The sequence below is a fragment of the Schistocerca americana genome, chromosome 9 (assembly GCF_021461395.2).
Source record: "Schistocerca americana isolate TAMUIC-IGC-003095 chromosome 9, iqSchAmer2.1, whole genome shotgun sequence".
Taxonomy (NCBI): Eukaryota; Metazoa; Arthropoda; class Insecta; order Orthoptera; family Acrididae; genus Schistocerca; species Schistocerca americana.
The window spans coordinates 76178743-76200392 of NC_060127.1; the positions used below are offsets into that span (position 1 = coordinate 76178743).

At 47.1% G+C, this 21650-nt stretch overlaps 1 protein-coding gene across 9 annotated transcripts in view; it reads right to left on the bottom strand.

Moving 5' to 3' along the window:
* LOC124550884 (zinc finger and SCAN domain-containing protein 12-like) overlaps positions 1–21650 on the bottom strand; it is a 124132-nt gene that overhangs the window by 96374 nt on the left and 6108 nt on the right. For all 9 annotated transcript variants that reach the window (XM_047125650.1, XM_047125643.1, XM_047125642.1 and 6 more), the window contains one exon: positions 1408–1467. In XM_047125650.1, coding sequence (XP_046981606.1) covers positions 1408–1458 — 51 coding nt within the window. In that variant the 5' untranslated portion in view covers positions 1459–1467. The remainder of the gene's footprint in view (positions 1–1407; positions 1468–21650) is intronic.

A 21650-nucleotide genomic window follows, 5' to 3' on the forward strand; every position in this document is an offset into this window, starting at 1 on the left:
AACCAACAATCACTTTGCTGTCTTATTGCCCAAAGAAGAACAAAACATTAATACTTCTTTCAACAATGCATCACACTGGCATCATAGATGATAGTGCCCACAAAAAAACTTCCTGAAATTATAAGCTTTTACGATAAAACAAAAGGGGGCATTGATGTAGTGGACCAACTTATCCGCAACTACTCAGTTGCACGAGTTTGCCACTGGTGGCCACTGTGGCTGCTCTTTACTTTTCTGGACATTGGTGCACTGAATGCTCACATAATACTGGACACAGTCAATCAGGCACACAAAATGGAATGTAAAATTTTCTTGAAAACATTGGCATTCGAATTGTGTCACCCTCAACTGCAATTATGAGGAACTATAATGACTTTGTCTCGTGAGTTGAAACAGTGTATAAAGTGATTCATGCCTACTGTTCAGGATGTACCACCTGACGATAACGAGTCCATACCAACAAGAAAACATTGCATTCACTGTCCAAGATGAGCAGATAGAAAATTAAAATCTATTTGTCGTTTTTGCAAGGGTAATATATGCCCAACTCATACCAAAGCAGAATGTGCAGGCTGTATCCGTAATGAAAACTAGGCACACTCAGATATGTGAAAGTTCATACATTTTTTATCAGTTCATGTTACTCCCTATTTCTTATAGTTTCATGTCTGTGCTGAACTCAAATAACTGTAAGATTTAAAGAAATTGCTTGATTTTCATAAATAAATAAATATCATGATAAACTTGTTCCAAAGAGACAATGTTTACATAGTGTAAATAAATAATTAATTTACAGTTACTTATTTATTTCATTATGGACCTATTACATAACTAAATCCTATAAAATAATACCAAAATATATAACAGCAATAAGATGCTGTTTAACTTCTCATGACCCCACGCAATGCCTCATGTTACAAGAAAGGTGCGATGGGTCGAGCGTTAAAGATGAGTTACCCCAACTGTTAAAATTGTACAACTAATATTAAAATACAAGCAATAATACAATATCTTAAACTAAGTTTTAGACTGGCATAGCATCATACAAAAGGCACAGACAACAGCCCCTACGACATAGGCATTAAATTGCTTAACAGACTTCCAAAGTACCCAAAAGCGAAGTTGCTCTAAGGCAGTATTTTACTAATAAGTTTTTTATAGTATAGAATAATGCCTTTCTGAGGAGTAGACTGCCTTTCTTTTTAACATACTATCCATATGTAATTGAGATAGATTAGGTTTTTATAACTGTTTCCAGCAACTTATGACACGATTTGTAACGTGTGTTTGAAATTTGAAACAAATCTTGTATTTTTCTATGGAGAATAAATAAATTACTATTCTAAACTATGCAATGCCATTATCCACAGAAACATAAGAGGAATACAAAAGTAAAGACATACTTACCTCTGTGTCAGTGTTTTGTAGATCCTGCATACTACCATGTCCATCTGGCATCTCCCAGTCCTGCAGAGGAGTACAATGAGTTACTCTCATTAACTGTGATGTCCATACACACACTTAAGTGGTATCATGACCACTAAACAACAGAAAATAATGTACACAGAGCCACCTTTACATAATTTGGTGCCATTTGCAATTAATAGTAGGGGTAGGGACAAGCAAACTTAAGTTTTAATGTTACGCACCTTAATAATAAACATACAAAAGGAGGCATTTCAGAGTAATGAGGGGAAACTACTCTATTGCAATAAGCACATGTGATAAACCTGCATAACAAACAAAATATTTTGGGTAACATGGAATGAACACACAACAATATTGGCATAAAGAATTCATCAGCATTTTAGGCTCGTAGGGCTATATCAACAGTGCGAAAAAGCCAGCGTCTTGTGGTGACATAGTACTCTATTTCTATGTACGCTCAATTCTAAGCTACAGGATTCTTTCCTGGGGTTCAAAGGGACCAAATATGGACACAGTTTTCAAACAATGGAAAAGGAACATACAATGTTAACTAAAAATAACAGCTGGACTAAGATGATTCATTGCCACGATGACACAGAAGGTGGCGTTGACTCATTAGATCTGATGTCTCGCAACATTTCTTGCAGCCAGAAGACTAAAATCTGGCCTTTGTGTGTCTTTTATGGGATTCTGAACATTGTGTATATTAATATGTGGGTAATCCATGTTCACAACACCACCCGTGAAAAGGAGAATGTCCTAAAGAGGAAATCCTTCCTAATACGACTGAGTGAAGAGCTACTCTCATCACGGATACAAAGCAGGCTACACATACCAAGAATATCAAATGACACGCGGCTCACTATACTGTCTGTCCTTGGAATTGAATACCATCGTGAGGACATTGGTGGAAATGTTGGAATAACATCTGCCCCAAGGAGAACTATCTGCCACATCTGTCCGTCAAAAAAGAGAAGAATGACAACAACGTTTTGCGCTGTTTGTTGTAAGGCATTTTGCAAAGAGCATCGAGTGCAATTATGCACTAATTGTTCAAAATATATGTTGCCATTGTTGTCCAAAACTATTGTTTCTGTGATCATAGACTGTGGCCTGTGTGGTTTATTAGTGATAATTAATAATTGATAAAATGTGTTACCAAATTTTGCTTACTTTTTTTTAATGTTGTAAAAATTATGAACGTTTGTAAGATTGGATAATTGAAGAATGTTTGTGTTCTAGCATTAAACATTTGTTGGCTTTGCTATCTCACAACCAAACTGTCACCTTCCGACCCACTGTACACTTCGGGCTAGTTACACATCAATTTCTCACCACAGCCAGATTTTTTTTCTTCCACATTTGTTGACTTCACCAACTTTCAACCAAACTGTTACCTCCCAACCTAACCTAGATCTCAGGGAATGCTGCAGATACATCTGTCAACAAAACCACGTGTTCTGCTTTCACATTCATGTGCTTCACCAACTCACAACCAATCAGTTACCTTCCAACCTACCTACACCTTGGGCTAAGCAACAGATCACACTGCCACCACAACCAGATTTCTTTCCTTTCATGTATGCTGCAGTTCCAACCCGCAACTAAAGATCAGCCTATCATTACAAACAGTTTTTTGTGGCAATTCGAGTTGCGCTCTTGTATCCCAGCCTAACCACACCTATGCAAATTGTTACCTATTCGGAGAATAACAGCCACATATGAAGAATATAAATGTCACTGTTTCACTCCCAGCAATTTAAGTTGTGTTGTTACGTCCCAATTGAAACTGTACTCTCAGAAATTGCTACATATTTGCAAAACATCAGCCAAATATTCCTCAAAACCAAGAGTAGAAATGTCATTCTGACAATGTGTGTGTGTGTGTGTGTGTGTGTGTGTGTGTGTGTGTGTGTGTGTGTGTGTGTGTGTTAATTCATCGGCCCAACCACGTCCATACGTCAATACTTGCTGTACACGTAAAAATTACAAAAGGTTATGAGCCCAGTGCACAGGTGTGGTGAGTATGTTTTGAGTTCAATGAAAAAAGAACTTGAGGCACAAGAACTGGTGAAGACGATGTATCTGATGTTCTAGCTTAGCTAATGACGAAGGAAACAATTTGGAATGATCGAACCATCTGTGAAGATTGATCGCCAATGCAGCAATAACTATTTCACGTGGTCAGTTCATGGTTGTTCACTGATACAATATCATGAAGCATGGGATGTCATAGAACCTGGATTTGGAATATGTTACAATCAGTTAGATGCGGAGAGACCACTACCTAGGGACAATTGGCACTCTGTAACTGGTGAAGGAAGCATAGGGGAAACTGGAAAGAATACACTGCAACAATGACCTACTTAACACTATATCCAAGATGAGGGACTTAGTAAAAATGAAGAAAGAAGATGATATGACTATGGATGACTATGTAACGAAGAATACCAGTTGGCAATAAATTAGTGAAGCAGGAGGGCTTTACATTTAATGGAAAAACAGTTGCATGCTGCATACTTCTAGGACTGCATCTGGAGAAGTATGAATACCTCATTAGAATGAGATTTTCACTCTCGAACTCGGGCACACAGTTTTAATCTGCCAGGAAGTTTCATATCAGTGCACACTCCGCTGCAGAGTGAAAATCTCATTCTGGAAACATCCCCCAGGCTGTGGCTAAGCCATGCTCTGCAATATCCTTTCTTTCAGGAGTGCTAGTTCTGCTAGGTTTGCAGGAGAGCTTCTGTAAAGTTTGGAAGGTAGGAGACGAGATACTGGCAGAAGTAAAGCTGTGAGGACCGGGCGTGAGTCGTGCTTCGCTAGCTCAGATGGAGAGCACTTGCCCACGAAAGGCAAAGGTCCCAAGTTCGAGTCTCGGTTGGGCACACAGTTTTAATCTGCCAGGAAGTTTCACCTCATTAGAAGTTTAGAAAGAGATGAAGGCAGATTGACCACAGACCTAGTCATCAACAGACTAGAATTAGAAGAGAAGCACCTGGAACCAGATTTGAAGTCTACTAAGAGCCAAGAAGAAGCCAAAGCAGATGCAGCACAAAGTGGAGGTCATAAAGAACATAAGTTTCGCTGGAGCCACTATAAACATCATAAACAAAACCACTGTGGTGAAGCAGATCACACTGCCAAGAAGTGCCCACATTTCCATGGAAACCAAGGAGTGGGTGCACCAAGCAAGCAGAATGTTTCCGAGCAATCAACATACAGGACAAGTGGGTGTAAGCTCAACAGTGTTAAGAATCACCCAAACAGTGAAGACTCAAGTGCAAGTGCAAAGGAAGATGATGAAATTGAGGCTATGATAGTGACCAAAAGTGGAGGAGGTGCTGATGGAAAGGTGTGGGTTCTAGATTTAGGAGCATCACATCTTATGACTAGTTACCAAGAGATACTATAGAACTTGGAAATGAGCAACTTTGGAGAATTGAAACTGGCTGATAGGAAAGTTACTAAAGCAGCTGGTAACGGAACTGTTGTCATGAAAGCAGAAAAGTAATGTGGGGATAGGTCAATCCAACCAACAGAAGTGCTTCTGGAGGAAGAGCTGGATGGGAACTTCTTGTCTGTTAAACAAGTGGACAAGAAAAGAATGTGCATTACACTGAAAAATGGTGATGTTAATGTGTCTGTTGGTGAGAAGGAAGTGTTGAGAGGAAGATCATCAGGCAGTGATGTCTACATAGTGCACTGTGAATACTGTAAAGTGAATAACAATAAAGTGATGGCCCACAATGACAAAACACAGCAACAAGGGGAAAATGAAGCAACAGCCAGATGGGCAGAAATTTTGTGGCACCAAAGACTTGGACACAGAGAAGCTTTACCCAAAGTATGTGGAGCCACTAAGTACACAGAAAAATGCGAAGTGTGTATGCAAGGAAAAATGAAAGACAGCATTTCACACCAAGCCAAACTACTACTGAAAATGTTCTAGAACTGGTACAAAGCAATGTGGGGTATATTACACTGATCTCCTTATGTGGAGCACGTTACTATGCTACTTACTCGATGATCACTCAAGATTTCGGAAGTGAAAGTGCTAAAGTAGAAAAGTGATGCATTTGACTCATTTGTGGAGTTTAAGGGATGTACAGAGAGTGAGGCAGGGAGAAAACTACAAAGTTTCCAATTGGACAATGGGACTGAGTACATCAAAAGCAAATCTGAACAATTGTTCAAGGAAGAGGGCATATTATACTGGAAAAGCACAGTTTACTCTCTCCCATCCAATGAAAACGCGGAGTGCCTAAATAAAATGCTTACATCCGTTGTGAGGTGTCTACCATTCCAAGGTGGTTTCCCCAACAACGTTTTGGGAGAAGTTCTGATGTCGGCTTACTATATGCGAAATAGATGCCCAACAAGATCACTTTGGGAAAAATCCCATATGAAGTCTTGAAGCCAGAAATAACTTATTAAAAAAGACTTGAAAACGCTCAAAGTGATTGGCTGCAGATCTGGACAAGGGCACTTACATTTGACAATCTTATGAAATGATCAGAAGAATGTGTTTATCTTGGACTAGAAGCAGGATCATCTGGGGAGCCTTAGACAAGGAAAAATCTGGGGAGTCTTGGTTGGTTGGTTTGTGGGATTAAAGGGACCAGACTGCTATGGTCATCGGTCCCTTTTTCCAAATACTAAAAACACCCACAGAGAATAAAAACGATCAACAGACGAGAAGACAGACACCACAGAACAAGAGAAACTTAGACAAAGACCAGACAAGACGAACTAAAATCACACAGTGTGTGACGGTGGTTGGCTGACCATAGAAACAAAAAAGGAAAAGCCAACCACCAAGAAACACATTAAAAAATCAGACTACAACCGTAGGCCATAGGCCAGAATCAACACAAAAACACACACACTTACATTAAGCGATAAAATCCCCCTGCCCGAATAAAACGCAAAACTAAGTCCGCTATGGCAGAGTCGTCAGTTAAAAGCACAGGGAGCGTATCAGGCAGCGCAAAAGTCTGCCTGAGCACAGTTAAAAGGGCGCACTCCAACAGAATATGGACCACCGTCAAGGACACCCCACAACGACAAAGAGGTGGATCCTCACGACACAGTAAATAACTGTGCGTCAGTCGGGTGTGGCCAATGTGGACCCGACAAAGGACGACTGAGTCCCTGCGGTTGGCTCGCATAGATGACCGCCACACAGTCGTCGTCTCCTTGATACGACGGAGTTTGTTTGGCACGGGCAGGTTGCGCCATTCAGTGTCCCATAAATCGAAAACTTTGCGGCGTAAGACTGCCCTCAAATCAGTCTCTGGGAGGCCAACATCCAGAGATGGTTGACTGGTGGCCTCTTTTGCCAGGCAGTCAACATGTTCATTGCCTGGGATACCGACATGACCGGGGGTCCACACAAAGACCACAGAGCGGCCACAATGGGCAAGAGTATGCAGGGACTCCTGGATAGCCATCACCAGACGAGAACGAGAGAAACACTGGTCGAGAGCTCGTAAACCGCTCAGGGAATCGCTACAGATCACTAAGGACTCACCTGAGCAGGAGCGGATATACTCTAGGGCTCGAAAGATGGCGACCAGCTCAGCAGTGTAAACGCTGCAGCCATCCGGCAAGGAACGTTGTTCGGAATGGTCCCCTAGAGTTAGCGCATAACCAACATGACCAGCAACCATCGAACCGTCAGTGTAAACAACGTCAGAGCCCTGATACTTGGCCAGGATGAAATAAAAGCGGCGGCTGAAGGCCTCTGGAGGGACTGAGTCCTTCGGGCCCTGTGCCAAGTCAAACCAAAGGCAGCGGCAGGGAACACACCATGGGGGTGTACGCAAAGTGGCCCAGAAAGGAGGTGGAACAGTGAAAACCCGAAGCCCGGAGAGAAGTTCTTTGACACGGACTGCTATCGTACAACCTGACCGGGGCCGACGTTCTGGCAGATGGACGACCAATGGCGGGAACAGAAGATGATAGTTTGGATGCCCAGGCAAGCTAAAAACATGGGCAGCATAAGCGGCCAGTAAATGTTGGCGCCTCAATCGCAGTGGAGGGATACCAGCCTCCACAAGTACACTGTCCACAGGGCTGGTCCGGAAGGCACCAGTGGCCAGCCGTATCCCGCTGTGTAGTATTGGGTCCAGCACCCGCAACGCAGATGGGGATGCTGAGCCATAAGCCAGGCTCCCATAATCCAGACGGGACTGGATTAACACCTGGTAGAGCCGTAACAGGGTAGATCGGTCGGCGCCCCAGCGGGTGTGGCTCAAGCATCTCAGAGCATTTAGATGCCGCCAACACGCCTGTTTAAGCTGCCGAATAAGAGGCAGCCAAGTCAGCTGGGCATCAAAAACTACACCGAAAAACCTGTGGGTCTCCACCACAGCAAGGAGTTCGTCAGCAAGATAAAGCCGCGGCTCAGGATGGACTGTTCGGTGCCGGCAGAAATGCATAACGCGGGTCTTGGCAGCCGAAAACTGAAAACCATGCGCTACAGACCAAGACTGCGCCTTGCGGATAGCGCCCTGTAGCTGACGTTCAACAGCTGCAATGCCAGTAGAGCTGTAGTAAAGGCAGAAGTCGTCAGCATACAGGGAAGCGGAGACAGAATTTCCCACCGCTGCAGCGAGCCCGTTTATTGCGATTAAAAACAGGCAGACATTGAGGACAGATCCCTGTGGTACCCCGTTCTCCTGGACTCGGGAGGAACTATGAGAGGCCGCGACTTGCATGCGGAAGGTACGATACAACAGAAAATTTTGGATAAAGATCGGCAGACGGCCCCAAAGACCACATCCATGAAGCGTAGAAAGTATGCGATGATGCCATGTCGTATCGTAGGCCTTCCGCATGTCGAAAAAGACAGTGACCAGGTGCTGACGGCGGGCAAAGGCAGTACGGATGGCCGGCTCCCGACTCACCAGATTGTCGGTGGCAGAGCGGCCTTTACGGAACCCACCCTGAGACGGAGCCAGAAGGCCCCGAGACTCCAGTACCCAATTCAAGCGCCGGCTCACCATCCGTTCTAGAAGCTTGCAAAGAACGTTGGTGAGGCTAATGGGGTGGTAGCTGTCCACCTCCAAAGGGCTCTTGCCCGGTTTCAAAATGGGGATGAAAATGCTTTCCCGCCATTGCGACGGAAACTCACCCTCGACCCAGAGACGGTTGTAAAGGTCGAGGAGGTGTCGCTTGCAGTCCACTGAAAGTTGTTTCAGCATCTGACAGTGAATGTGATCTGGCCCAGGAACGGTATCAGGGCAAGCGGCAAGGGCACTGTGAAATTCCCACTCACTGAATGGAGCATTGTAGGATTGAGAATGGTGGGTGCGGAAAGAAAGGCTCCGACGTTCCATCCACTCCTTAATGGAGCGGAAGGCCAATGGATAATTGGAAGAAGCGCAACTAAGAGCAAAATGCTCTGCCAAGCTGTTGGCAATTTCGTCGGAGTCTGTACAAAATGCTCCATTCAGTGAGAGCGCAGGGACACTGACAGGGGTCCGAAAGCCATAGAGGCGTCGGATCTTGGCCCAGACCTGCGATGGAGAGACATGGAGGCCAATGGTGGACACATACCACTCCCAGCACACCTGCTTGCTTCGGTGGATAAGGCGGCGCGATGGAGAGACATGGAGGCCAATGGTGGACACATACCACTCCCAGCACACCTGCTTGCTTCGGTGGATAAGGCGGCGGGACCGCGCACGCAGCCGTTTGAAGGTGATGAGGTGTTCAATGCAGGGATGTCGCTTGTGATGCTGGAGCGCCAGCCAGCGATCTTTAATCGCTTCAGCGATCTCAGGCGACCACCAAGGCACAGTCCGCCGCCGAGGGGACCCAGAAGAACGGGGAATGGCATATTCGGCGGCAGTAACGATGCCGGTGGTGACCGATTGAACCACCGCATCAATGTCATCACTAGAGAGAGGCTCAATAGCGGCAGTGGAGGAAAACAAGTCCCAGTCAGCCTTATTCATGGCCCACCTGCAAGGCCGCCCAGAACACTGACGCTGTGGCAGTGACAGAAAGAGTGGAAAGTGGTCACTACCACACAGGTCGTCATGCACCCTCCATTGGACAGACAGTAAGAGGCTAGGGCTGCAGATCGAAAGGTCAATGACGGAGTACGTGCCATGCGCCACACTGAAGTGTGTGGAGGCACCATCATTTAAAATCGAGAGATCGAGCTGCGCCAATAAATGCTCAACGGTGGCGCCTCGACCTGTTGCCACTGACCCACCCCACAGAGGGTTATGGGCATTAAAGTCGCCCAGTAACAAGAAAGGTGGCGGCAAATGGGCTATCAGCGCAGCCAGGACATGCTGCACGACATCACCATCCGGTGGAAGGTAAAGACTGCAGACAGTAACAGCCTGTGGCGTCCACACCTGAACAGCGACAGCCTCTAAAGCTGTATGTAGAGGGACAGGTTCGCTGTGAAGAAAGTTAAGGACATATATGCAGACGCCACCAGACACCTTTTCATAAGCTGCCCGGTTCTTATAATAACCCCGATAGCCACGGAGGGCGGGGGTTCGCATTGCTGGAAACTAAGTTTCCTGAAGAGCAATGCAGAAGAAAGGGTGAAGGCTGATAAGTTCTCGGAGCTCAGCTAGATGGTGGAAAAAAACCACTGCAGTTCCACTGGAGTATGAAATTGTCCATGGCTGAGAAGGCGTGAAGGGACTAGGAACGCAATTTACGCCACTTGTTCACTCGCTGCCACCGATTCAGAACCCGCACGAGTGACATCCATGGCGTCTGAGGGACCGGCGAGATCCAGGTCTTCAGCAGACGCCAGAATCTCGACCTCGTCCTCAGACGTTGAGCTTGTTGGAAGCGGTGGGACAGGTGCCACCGCAATGTCGGGATTCTTGGGTACGTTTTTCTTTTTCAGCTTACTTCGCTCTGCCTTCGGTGGTTTAGGCTGGGAGGGCTTCACTGGGTCAGTCTCAGGAACGGACGAACACCGTGAGGCCCTACGACCAGGGACCGGTGGTTGGTTGAGCCACTTGCGAGTGTCCGCTTTTGTACCGGTCGGAACTTGCGAAGGGAGGTCCCCAAGGGACCCCTTCCTTGCAACAGGAGCCGAAGTCTTACACTTCTCTGGCTGGGAAGGGGGAACTGATGTCCCCGATGGTTGTGGGGGCGTTGCTCCTGAAGTAGATGGAGCAGGAGCGACAGGGAGTGTAGTGCCCCCCACCATCAAGGAGGCAGGTGTGGTTCTCTGGCTCTGAGAGCTAACGTTGTGTGGTGCAGCTATATGAACTGTAACAGGAGCGACAGTGGCGGCACAAGTGGACGTCATTCGTACTGGATGCAGTCGTTCAAACTTACGCTTAGCCTCAGTGTAGGTCAGCCTATCCAGGGTCTTGTATTCCATTATTTTCCACTCCTTCTGGAGAATCTTGCAGTCCGGCGAGCAAGGGGGATGGTGCTCCCCGCAGTTGACACAGATGGGAGGCGGGGCACATGGAGTATCAGGATGGGACGGTCGACCACAATCGCGACATATGAGGCTGGAAGCACAGCGAGAAGACATATGGCCGAACTTCCAACACTTGAAGCACCGCATCGGGGGAGGGATATAGGGCTTGAAATCACAACAGTATACCATCACCTTGACCTTCTCAGGTAACGTGTCACCCTCGAAGGCCAAGATGAAGGCACCGGTGGCAACTTGGTGATCCCTCGGACCCCGGTGGATGCGCCGGGCGAAATGGACCCCTCGTCGCTTTAAGTTGGCGCGCATCTCGTCATCGGACTGTAAAAGGAGATCTCTGTGAAAAATAATTCCCTGGACCATATTTAAGCTTTTATGTGGGGTGATAGCAACAGAAACACGAGCAAGGCTCGTGATTGGGCAGAGGATGCTGTTTTTATTAAGACTGACCCTGACCGCATTTTGACAAGCCCTCCACCTCCCCGAACTTGTCCTCTAAATGTTCTACAAAGAACTGAGGCTTCACAGACACAAACGATTGCCCGTTAGCTCTGGTACAGACGAGATACCGGGGCGAATACCTTTCGCTCTCATTCATAGCCTTTCGTTCCTCCCATGGTGTGGCCAGGGAGGGGAACGATTTGGGGTCATACACATTAGCCTTAAAGTGAGCTTTGGAACGTTTAGAGACTGCTGACGGCTGGCCGCCAGCGAGAGATAATGTACCATGCTTCATTGCGGGTCATCCGCCCTGCCACCTACTCCGACCAAGGGCCCTCCCCACGGGTGCCACCCAGCCACAGCAAAGGCCAACTGGCAGGATGGCCATTGCCGGGAGTCCCTATGCCCCAGGGAGATGGGCATCTACTCCTTGGCATATGTGGGGAGTTAACGGCGCAGACATCAGTAGAGCAATCCCTGTGTTGTCAGGGGGCTACAACCAACAGGGTACATGGTGGCCCCACCACAACGGACTGGCTACCGTGCTGGATGTTAGGTGACATGTGGTCCATGGTCGCCGTCAGTGCAGAAAATGGCCCTGCACATTGCTCGGCAGAAAGTGCACGTAGGAGCGTATCCATGCCCAAGAGATGGAGAGCGGGCAGGACTGCAATGCAACGATGAATAAGCTGGCGAAAGTTCTCAACGCAAGATGGACACAATGCACCAAGTAAGGCGCCCTTCCCCAATCGGCTCGCTCTTTGGAAAAATGTTGAGATATGAAGGTCAAACCCGACAGGGGACCATCACATAAGGCCGAAACGTTTGAGACTCCTTTTAGTCACCTCTTACGACAGGCAGGAATACCACGGGCCTATTCTAACCCCCGAACCCGCAGGGGGGCTGGGGAGTCTTCGACAAGGAAAAATCATTTTGAGAAGGGATGTTATCTTTGATGAGGGAGTATTCCCTTTGAAGGCTACAGTAAATAAAGAACTGTGTCTTCTAGTGGAAGTAATCACAAAGAAGATAGCAACAGCTGCTCCATATAGCAGTGAGGTGACAGCAGACAGTGCCAATAGAGTGCAGTTGTCATCTATCAACATATGGTGACAAGACATAACCAAGGAGTGCAGAACTGGTAACAGACGATGCGGTTGAGTCAACAGCTGTCTGAGGAGATGGGAGACAATCGAAGGTTGGATTGATTGACTGATAATTGAGAAGGTTTATGGGATCAAATGGTGATGTCATCAGTCATGCGATTCCGAAGTTACTCACAGGTGAAAGAGGGTCCGCTAAAAGTGGACAGATCCAGTCAGGGGAGTCAAATTATAAAGTAATGAAGTTAAGACATACACAGCAAAAGGCATAAAAGATGAGACCAAATCTAAATACTGGACAAAAAAGAGCACTCTTTTCATGGGGGAGTGGTCAAGGGGTCCCAGATCGAGGAGACATGAAGAGAGGTCCCAACCACAACCACCCTGCCCCTACTCCAGGAGTGAAGCAAAACCTTAAATCTGGAAATAAAAATCACTTTCATGGAGTAAACTGAGGACCAGTTCAACCATCTGTGAGTTGTCTGCTAGTATGAAAATTAAGGAACCTGGAAGACTATACTTAGCAAGAAGGGCCAAATGCAGGGAACATTCCACCAATATGAGGGATAATGTCAGTCTGTCTCCACAACCACATTGTGGGGGTGGTTCATTACGCATGAGGAAACAATGGGTGAGCCTGGTATGACCAAAAAACAGTGGACTCCTTCTGAGAGAAGTGGAAGGAAGAGTGCTGAACTGCAGTAGATCCCTTGATTGTGGGGAGTTTATTACTGTGAGCAGTAGCGCACCAGGTGTCATTCCACTTTAGGGCAAAGAGAGATTTGACGGAGGTCTGCATATCCACAGATGGAATCATGAAAGGGAATGGAGGGTAAGTATCTGCTTCTCTAGCCAAACAGTCAGCCAGTTCATTCCCTGGGATGCCCACATGACTTGCAACCCAGAGAAAGACAATGGAGCAGGTGGCATGGCCAAGGGCAGAGACAAGGTCATGGACAGCAGTGAGCAAAGGGTGATGAAAGTACCAGGCTGCTCATTGAGTTGGTACAAATTAAAACACTGGTGAGTGAGGCCCGAAAAACAAAATGGAGGGTTCTGTGAACGGCTAAAAACTCTGCTGTGAACATTCTACATGATCCTGGCAATAAATGGTGTTCTAAGCCAGTGGGAGATGTGAAAGCATATCCCACCTCTCCTTATATCTTGTCTTAGAACCATCAGTGTAGAAGATGCTGGTGCCCTGGAATGCTGCAACGATGGCATGTATAAGATGCCAGAAAACCATAGGGGCAACAGAGACCTTACGCCCTGGAATAGGTCAGTCCTAATCCATGGTCTAGGCACCATCCAAGGGGGCGTGTGGGAAGAAATACATGGGGCTCATTCCAGTGAGTGGAGATGGGAGATCTCGATAGAGGCAAGTGAGACGCATTCCAACTGGCAATCCTACCCATGGGCAGTTAGGAGGGAGACATCCCCCGTTCGCAAAGAGGACAGGGTACATGGGCCGATCAGGGAATTGGTGAATGGTGATTGTGTAAGAAACCAAGAGTTGGCTCTGCAAGAGGGGGAATACCTGCTTCTGTGAGGAGACAGTGAATGGAACTAGAGTGAAAGACACCAATAGTCAGATATACCCCACAGTGACGGATATGGTCAAGGTGATTCAAGGAAGAGGGAGCTGTGAGCCATAAATTTGACTACCCAAATCTAGTCTGGACAAGATCAGAGCTTGGTAAAGATGGAGAAGAGCAGTACATTCTGCACCCCAAGATGTGTGGACCGGAGGTGAATATCATTACACTTCCACATGCATGTAGTCTCTAAGTGATGAATATGGGGCAGCTACATCAGCTTTTTATCAAAAATACGGCCCACGAAATTGGACCATGCTACAACATCGAGGAGCTGGTCCCCTAAATAAAGTTCTGGATCAGGTTGGACTGTGGGTCGACGACAAAAATGCATGACCCGCGTTTTGGAGGGAGTAAACTGGAAGCCATGGGAGATGGCCCATGCAGAGGCCCGTCGGATGGCGCCTTGGGGCCAGCGCTCAGCAGGTGCTACCGAGTGGGAGCTGCACCAGACGCAAAAATTGCCAATGTACAATGCCAATGTAACCACAGGCCCAACAGAGGTTACAAGCCCATTGATGGCTATGAGGAAGAGTGTGACATTTAACACAGAACCCTGAGGGATACCGTTCTCCCAAATCCGAGGGGTACTGAGTGAAGCGACAACTCTAAGCCAGAAGAGCTGGTGAGATAAAAACTCTCAGATAAAAATTGGAAGAAAGTCATGCAAGTCCCAGTGATTGAGGGTAACTAAAATGTGATGGCACCAAGCATTGCCGTACATGCCTCATATAGATCAAAGAAGACCGCAACAAGGTGCTGGCAGTTAGTAAAAACCTGTCAGATTACTGTTTCCAATCGGAGTAAATGGTCATTGCAGACCGTCCTTCTCGGAAGCCATACTGATACAAGGACAAAAGGCCCTGAGATTCAAGTACCCAACATAATCTGAAGCTAACCATCCGCTTGAGCACATTACAAAATGCATTTGTCAGGCTAATTGGGCAGTAGCTGTCTAGAGACATAGGGTGCTTCCCGGACTTAAGGACGGGGATAACTATACTGTCTAGCCATTGCTACAGGAAAGCACCCATGACCCAAATGCGGTTGAAGACCCTGAGGAGACATTACCTGTGGGGAACGTCCAAGTGTCAAATCATCTGGTTGTGGATGGAATCTTAATGTGGGGCCATGGCACGTGAAGAAGTAAGAGCCTGCAATAATTCCCATTTCGTGAAGGGTTCATCATGGGGTTCAGGGTGGTGCGGGTTGGAACGGAGGAGGTCTGTTCAATCAGCATTTCCGTCGGAGAACGGTAGCAGTATAGGAAGAGGACGCTGGTGTTGTCACAAAGTGTGTCACGAGGTGTGTCACGAGGTGTTCTGCTAGTTCCAATGGATCAATGTGCAGAGCATTTCGCAGGCTAAGACCTGGATAGTTGACTGTCGCTGGTGGCCCAGAAGGCTTCAGAGCTTGGACCAAACCTGTGATGAAGAGGTATACGTCCCCAGGGGGAAACATAGTGCTCCCGACATTTCTTTTTACTCTGCTTATAAGGTAATGAGCCTCCACACAGAGACGCTTAAAATCGAGGAAGCTGGTCTGTGAAAGGTGTCGTTTAAATCGCTGCAGCACCCGTCGGCAGTTCTGGACAGCGATTGCTACATCCTTTGCCCACCACAGTACCGGTCCATGACAAGGGGGCCTGTGGATAAGGGGACAGCAGTGCCAGCAGCATGAAGAATAGTGGCAGGGACGTCTAGCATGATTCCATAACAGCAGTTTGAGAGGGAGGTATCGAAGCACACAGCAGATGTATATAAAGGGCCAATGGGCCCTGCCAAATGCCGAAAGTGGGGCCCGTCTGCCTGGTGGCAGCAAGGGAACAATAGAATCACCAGAAAGTAGTCACTGTCATCCAGAGAGCAGGGGAGGAGATCATGAGATGGATAACAGTAAAAGTGCCACGAGTGGCACTGAAGAGACTAGGGGAATCATTATTGAGGGGAGGCAAATCGAAGATTGTAATAAGTTGATCAATTAGGAGACCCCTACCCATTGAAGTGGCACTCGCCCACAGTGGGTGGTGGGCACTGAAGTCCCCAAGAATGAGAAACAGGGGCTGGCATTGCTATATTACGCTGCTGGATGGGCCCGAACCTATGACGGACCCGACTCCTGATGCTGCAGAAGTTGGGGCCAAAAATGGCTCTGAGCACTATGCGACTTAACTTCAGAGGTCATCAGTTGCCTAGAACTTAGAACTAATTAAACCTAACTAACCTAAGGACATCACACACACCCATGCCCGAGGCAGGATTCGAACCTGCGACCGTAGCAGTCACGCGGTTCCAGACTGAACCGCCTAGAACCGCACGGCCACACCGGCCGGCAAGTTGGGGCCAGCTGTGGATGATGTGGGCCAGCACGAGGTGCAGTGTGAGGTCGCGGCGCTCAAGCGGATCTTGACATGGGAAGGCCATCTTTCCACGACACTGGAGCAGGTCGGGGACATTTGGGCGGTGCACCTGCACGTCGCCTTCAACAGTGAGGCCCTCTCCGAGTCTGTTGCCATCCGGGGACAGCACCAGTGGGTTGCCGACGCCAGTGGTCTACTCTCTGGGCACGACTTCATCAATGCCACCCACCCTTGCATCAACACCTTTCAACATCTTGGTGGAGCCCCATCTTCGAACACTGGACGGTCTCCGCATCATTGTGGTCAAAGACGGCCTGACTGCATAGTCGATGCCCAGATAGTCAGCAACCACTTCCGATTTGACTGGTGCCACCAGCACAAGGCAGTGAAGTACAACACACTGTCGGCCACCTTGAATTGGAGGAGAACATGGTCCCCACAGTCTGTGAATGACCTCCTGAAGCTAGGCTTCAAGGTGCGGGAGTTCTCCATTATCTTGTCCGGGGTGCTGACGTCGTACTGTGCATCGTTCAGGATCTTTGAGCGAAAGACAGTACAAGGCTGGTGCTGGGTAGAGCGCTGGCTTCTCTCTCCCTGACTCCTGGGGTCTGTCACAGGAGCAATAACTATTTTCATGTTCTTGTCTTATTTTGTAAATTTGTTATGTTTATCTCTCTATGTAATATATACATTTGGAGTGTGTTGCCAAACGTAATATCCCACTGTGGTGGGGGTACTGGTGAGCTACTGTACTCCTATGCACCATTTTCATTTCGTATATGTATGAATTATTCCTTTTGGAATAAAGACGGCTTTAAACGATGCAACATAAGGAAGTGGCCTACCTGGAGAAAGATCGACACTGCAAATGGTGATTGTCAGAGTCATTGGAACTCTAACCGCTATTGCTTCCAGGTTGGTATAAAAGGGGATCCAGTCACTAATGACATCGGACAAAGTGCAGACCCTGCCAGATGCTGCCCGGGACCAGCACGGTTCTGACAGAATGCCCAATAACCATGAAATGTTCGAGAGTGGTCATCACAGAAGCATGTTTCTTGAAGAGCATGACAGACTGTAGAACAAGAGGAAACAAGATGATGTATTTCCAGTAGGTGATGACAGTATCTGTTGCAATCCCACTGGATGACAGTGTGATGAGAGTCCAGGTTAGACGTAAAGAAGCCGAGAGGAGGTAATGTTACTCAGTCAGTGGTCATCACCGACTAGGATGGAGTGACAGCCATAAATAAGATGTCAGACTCAGGTTGCGCAGGGGTAGATGGCACGTCCAGGGGCTTAAGTTTCTTCTTCTTCTCTTTTGGAGGTGGAGGAGGGCAGGGTACAGAGGGAGTACTGGCGTCTGCAAGATTGTGGTAGGTGGCTTCCTACCTGAGAGAAGGCAGGGAGAGGGGGCCTGTGTTGGGAGGGGGGGGGGAGGGGAGGGGGCTCGTCACCAGCAGGTGCCGAAGAAAGGGGGCCACCGGGTGGGATGTCATGGGAACTCCAGGGGTGGGAGAGGGAGAGGGGGAGGGGGAGGGGGAGGGAGAGGGGGAGATGGAGCTAGGGTATGGAAGAGGTAGAAGGGGAAAAGGATGTAACGGAGGTAAAAGTTGACGAAAGTGACACTGGATGGAGTCTCTCATATTTTTGGCGAGCCCCAGCATAAGGCAGGCAATCCAGGGACATGTACCCTTGTATCGTGAGCGAGTGGAGTGGTGGTCATGACAAATGACACACACAGGTGGTGGAACACAGGGGCTTCCTTCATGCAGTGGGTATCCACAGTCAGCACACAGAGGTCTGCCATACAGTGGGAAGACATATGTCCAAAACGCAAGCACTGAAGGCACCTCACAGGTGGTGGGACGTAGGCTTCACGTCGCATCTGTAGCACATAACCTTGACATTCTCTGGGAGGGTATCCCCCTCAAAAGTAGAATTAAGGCACTGGTATCGGTGTGGTTGTCTCTTCTGCACATGTCGAACAAAATGAACTCTGTGTCGCTCCAGGTTAGCCTGGAGTTCCTCATCAGTTTGCAGGATGAGGTCCCTATTAAAAATCACTCCCTGGACCATATTCAGAGACTCATGAGGGGTAATAAGACACTGAGACATTGCCAAGATGATCACAAGCACGAAGAACTGCAGACTGAGTGGCAGAAGAAGCTGTGATCAACAGGGAGGCCAACTGCATCTTACTGAGAGACTCCACTTCACCAAACTTGTCTCTGATATTTTCCACAAAAAAACAATGGCTTTGTGGTGGTGAATTCGTCCCCATCTTTCCTAGGACAGACGAGGTAGCAGGAAAAATCTTTCATCCCAAGACGGAGAGCCTGACCCTCCTCCCATGGTGTAGCCGAGGAAGGGAAGGCTGCTTGGTCATACACAGCAGTATTCAATGATCCTTCACCATTTGAAGAGATGACCGTTTGAGAATGGCCCGATTTTTGCAGCTTGATATGCTGCATGTGCCAACCATCTGCTCTGATACCACTCCAACCTCAGGGGCAGCACCTAGCCACAACAAGGACCGTCTGGCATGGTGGCCACTGCTGGGAGTTCCAGTGCTCCAGGAAGACATGTAACCATTCCTTGGCATACATGGGGAGGGAACAGCTCAGGTATCAGTGGTGTGATACCTGTATTGTCAGGGGGCTCAGTCAAGCCAGATGGGTACATAACTGCTTCATCACACAGACTGGCTACATGCGTGGTGACCTAGCAGAGTGGAGGGGGCTTCTTCCCCAATTGGCTCACACTAAAACTTTAGAAATGGAGGTCAAGCCTCAAGCAGGGACCTAAACACCAGACAGGATGAAAGAACAGACAGAAGGAACAAAATTGCAAGCAATACAAATCAGAACACCAAGAGAGGGGTAGGAGGGGGTAATAGGGCCCTGTGTGCACCACACACGTGCACACACACACACACACACACACACACACACACACACAAATTGTGAGCCCCGGGTGGAAATCCAGGATCAGAGTAGAGGATGGATACAATACCAGTAGTGGAGACAGTGAAGTGTGTGAGAGGTGCTATACCATACGGGAAAGCGAAATTTCTAGTGCAAATAGTGAAATTGGTTTATGATGGTCTTTACACCTGGAGAAATGGAAAAAGTCTGGTTTGTTTCTCTTTGCATGTTTTTTTGCTAGCATGTGTTAAGTGAATCCATCTGATCCAACATCAGTAGAAGAGGCTTTAGTCTCAGTTCACAGGCACAAGTGGCGTACAGCCATTGAGTGGGAGATGAGTAGCCTAAAACGCTACAACACATGGCAACCTGTTGACAGATCAAAAGCTGATCATGTAGTTGAGAGTAAGTGGGCATTTACTACAAAGAAAATCAGAGGTGAGATTACTAAATTTAAAGCAAGGTTAGTAGCTCTGGGCTATTGCCAGTAATGAGACAAAGTAGCAATTGCAGTACTTAGGGGATGAAAAATCAAACACAATGATGTAGAAACTGCTTATCTTAATAGTCCCATAAGTGGCAGCATTTTCAAGGAGCAACAAAATTGTTTAGCGGGGCGATAAAGTGTGTTTAGTAAATAACAGTTTGTATGGACTTCAACTCCCCCCCCCCCCCCCCCCCCCCAATGAGCTATGGACCTTGCCGTTGGTGGGGAGGCTTGCGCGCCTCAGTGATACAGATGGCCGTACCGTAGGTGCAACCACAACGGAGGGGTATCTGTTGAGAGGCCAGACAAACGTGTGGTTCCTGAAGAGGGGCAGCAGCCTTTTCAGTAGTTGCAGGGGCAACAGTCTGGATGATTGACTGATCTGGCCTTGTAACACTAACCAAAACGGCCATGCTGTGCTGGTACTGCAAACGACTGAAAGCAAGGGGAAACTACAGTCATAATTTTTCCTGAGGCATGCAGCTTTACTGTATGGTTAAATGATGATGGCGTCCTATTGGGTAGAATATTCCGGAGGTGAAATAGTCCCCCATTCAGATTTCCAGGCGGGGACTACTCAGGAGGAGGTTGTTATCTGGAGAAAGAAAACGCGTTCTACGAATCGGAGTGTGGAATGTCAGATCCCTTAATCGGACAGGTAGGTTAGAAAATTTAAAAAGGGAAATGGATGGGTTAAAGTTAGATATAGTGGGAATTAGTGAGGTTCGGAGGCAGGAGGAACAAGATTTTTGGTCAGGTGAATACAGGGTTATATACACAAAATCAGATAGGGGTAATGCAGGAGTTGGTTTAATAATGAATAAAAAATAGGAGTGCGGGTAAGCTACTACAAACAGCATAGTGAACGCGTTATTGTGGCCAAGATAGACACGAAGCCCATGCCTAATACAGTAGTACAAGTTTATATGCCAACTAGCTCTGCAGGTGATGAAGAAATTGATGAAATATATGATGAGATAAAAGAAATTATTAAGGTAGTGAAGGGAGATGAAAATTTAATAGTCATGGGTGACTGGAATTTGAGAGTAGGAAAAGGAAAGAAGGAAACATAGTAGGTGAATATGGATTGGGGGTAAGAAATGAAAGAGGAAGCCATCTGGTAGAATTTTGCACACAGCATAACTTAATCATAGCTAACACTTGGTTCACGAATCATAAAAGAAGGTTGTATACATGGAAGAATCCTGGAGATACTAGAAGGTATCAGACAGATTATATAATGGTAAGACAGAGATTTAGGAACCAGGGTTTAAATTATAAGACATTTCCAGGGGCAGATGTGGACTCTGACCACAATCTATTGGTTATGAACTGTACATTAAAACCGAAGACACTGCAAAAAGGTGGGAGTTTAACGAGATGGGACCTGGATAAACTGACTAAACCAGAGGTTGTACAGAGTTTCAGGGAGAGCATATGGGAACAATTGACAGGAACAGGGGACAGAAATACAGTAGAAGAAGAATGGGTAGCTCTGAGGGATGAAGTAGTGAAGGCAGCAGAGGGTCAAGTAGGTAAAAAGATGAGGGCTAGTAGAAATCTTTGGGTAACAGAAGAAATATTGAATGTAATTGATGAAAGGAGAAAATATAAAAATGCAGTAAATGAAGCAGGCAAAAAGGAATACAAACGTCTCAAAAATGAGATCGACAGGAAGTTCAAAATGGGTAAGCAGGGATGGCTAGAGGATAAATGTAAGGATGTAGAGGCTTATCTCACTAGGGGCAAGGTAGATACTGCCTACAGGAAAATTAAAGAGACCTTTGGAGAAAAGAGAACCACTTGTATGAATATCAAGAGCTCAGATGGAAACCCAGTTCTAAGCAAAGAAGGGAAAGCAGAAAGGTGGAAGGAGTATA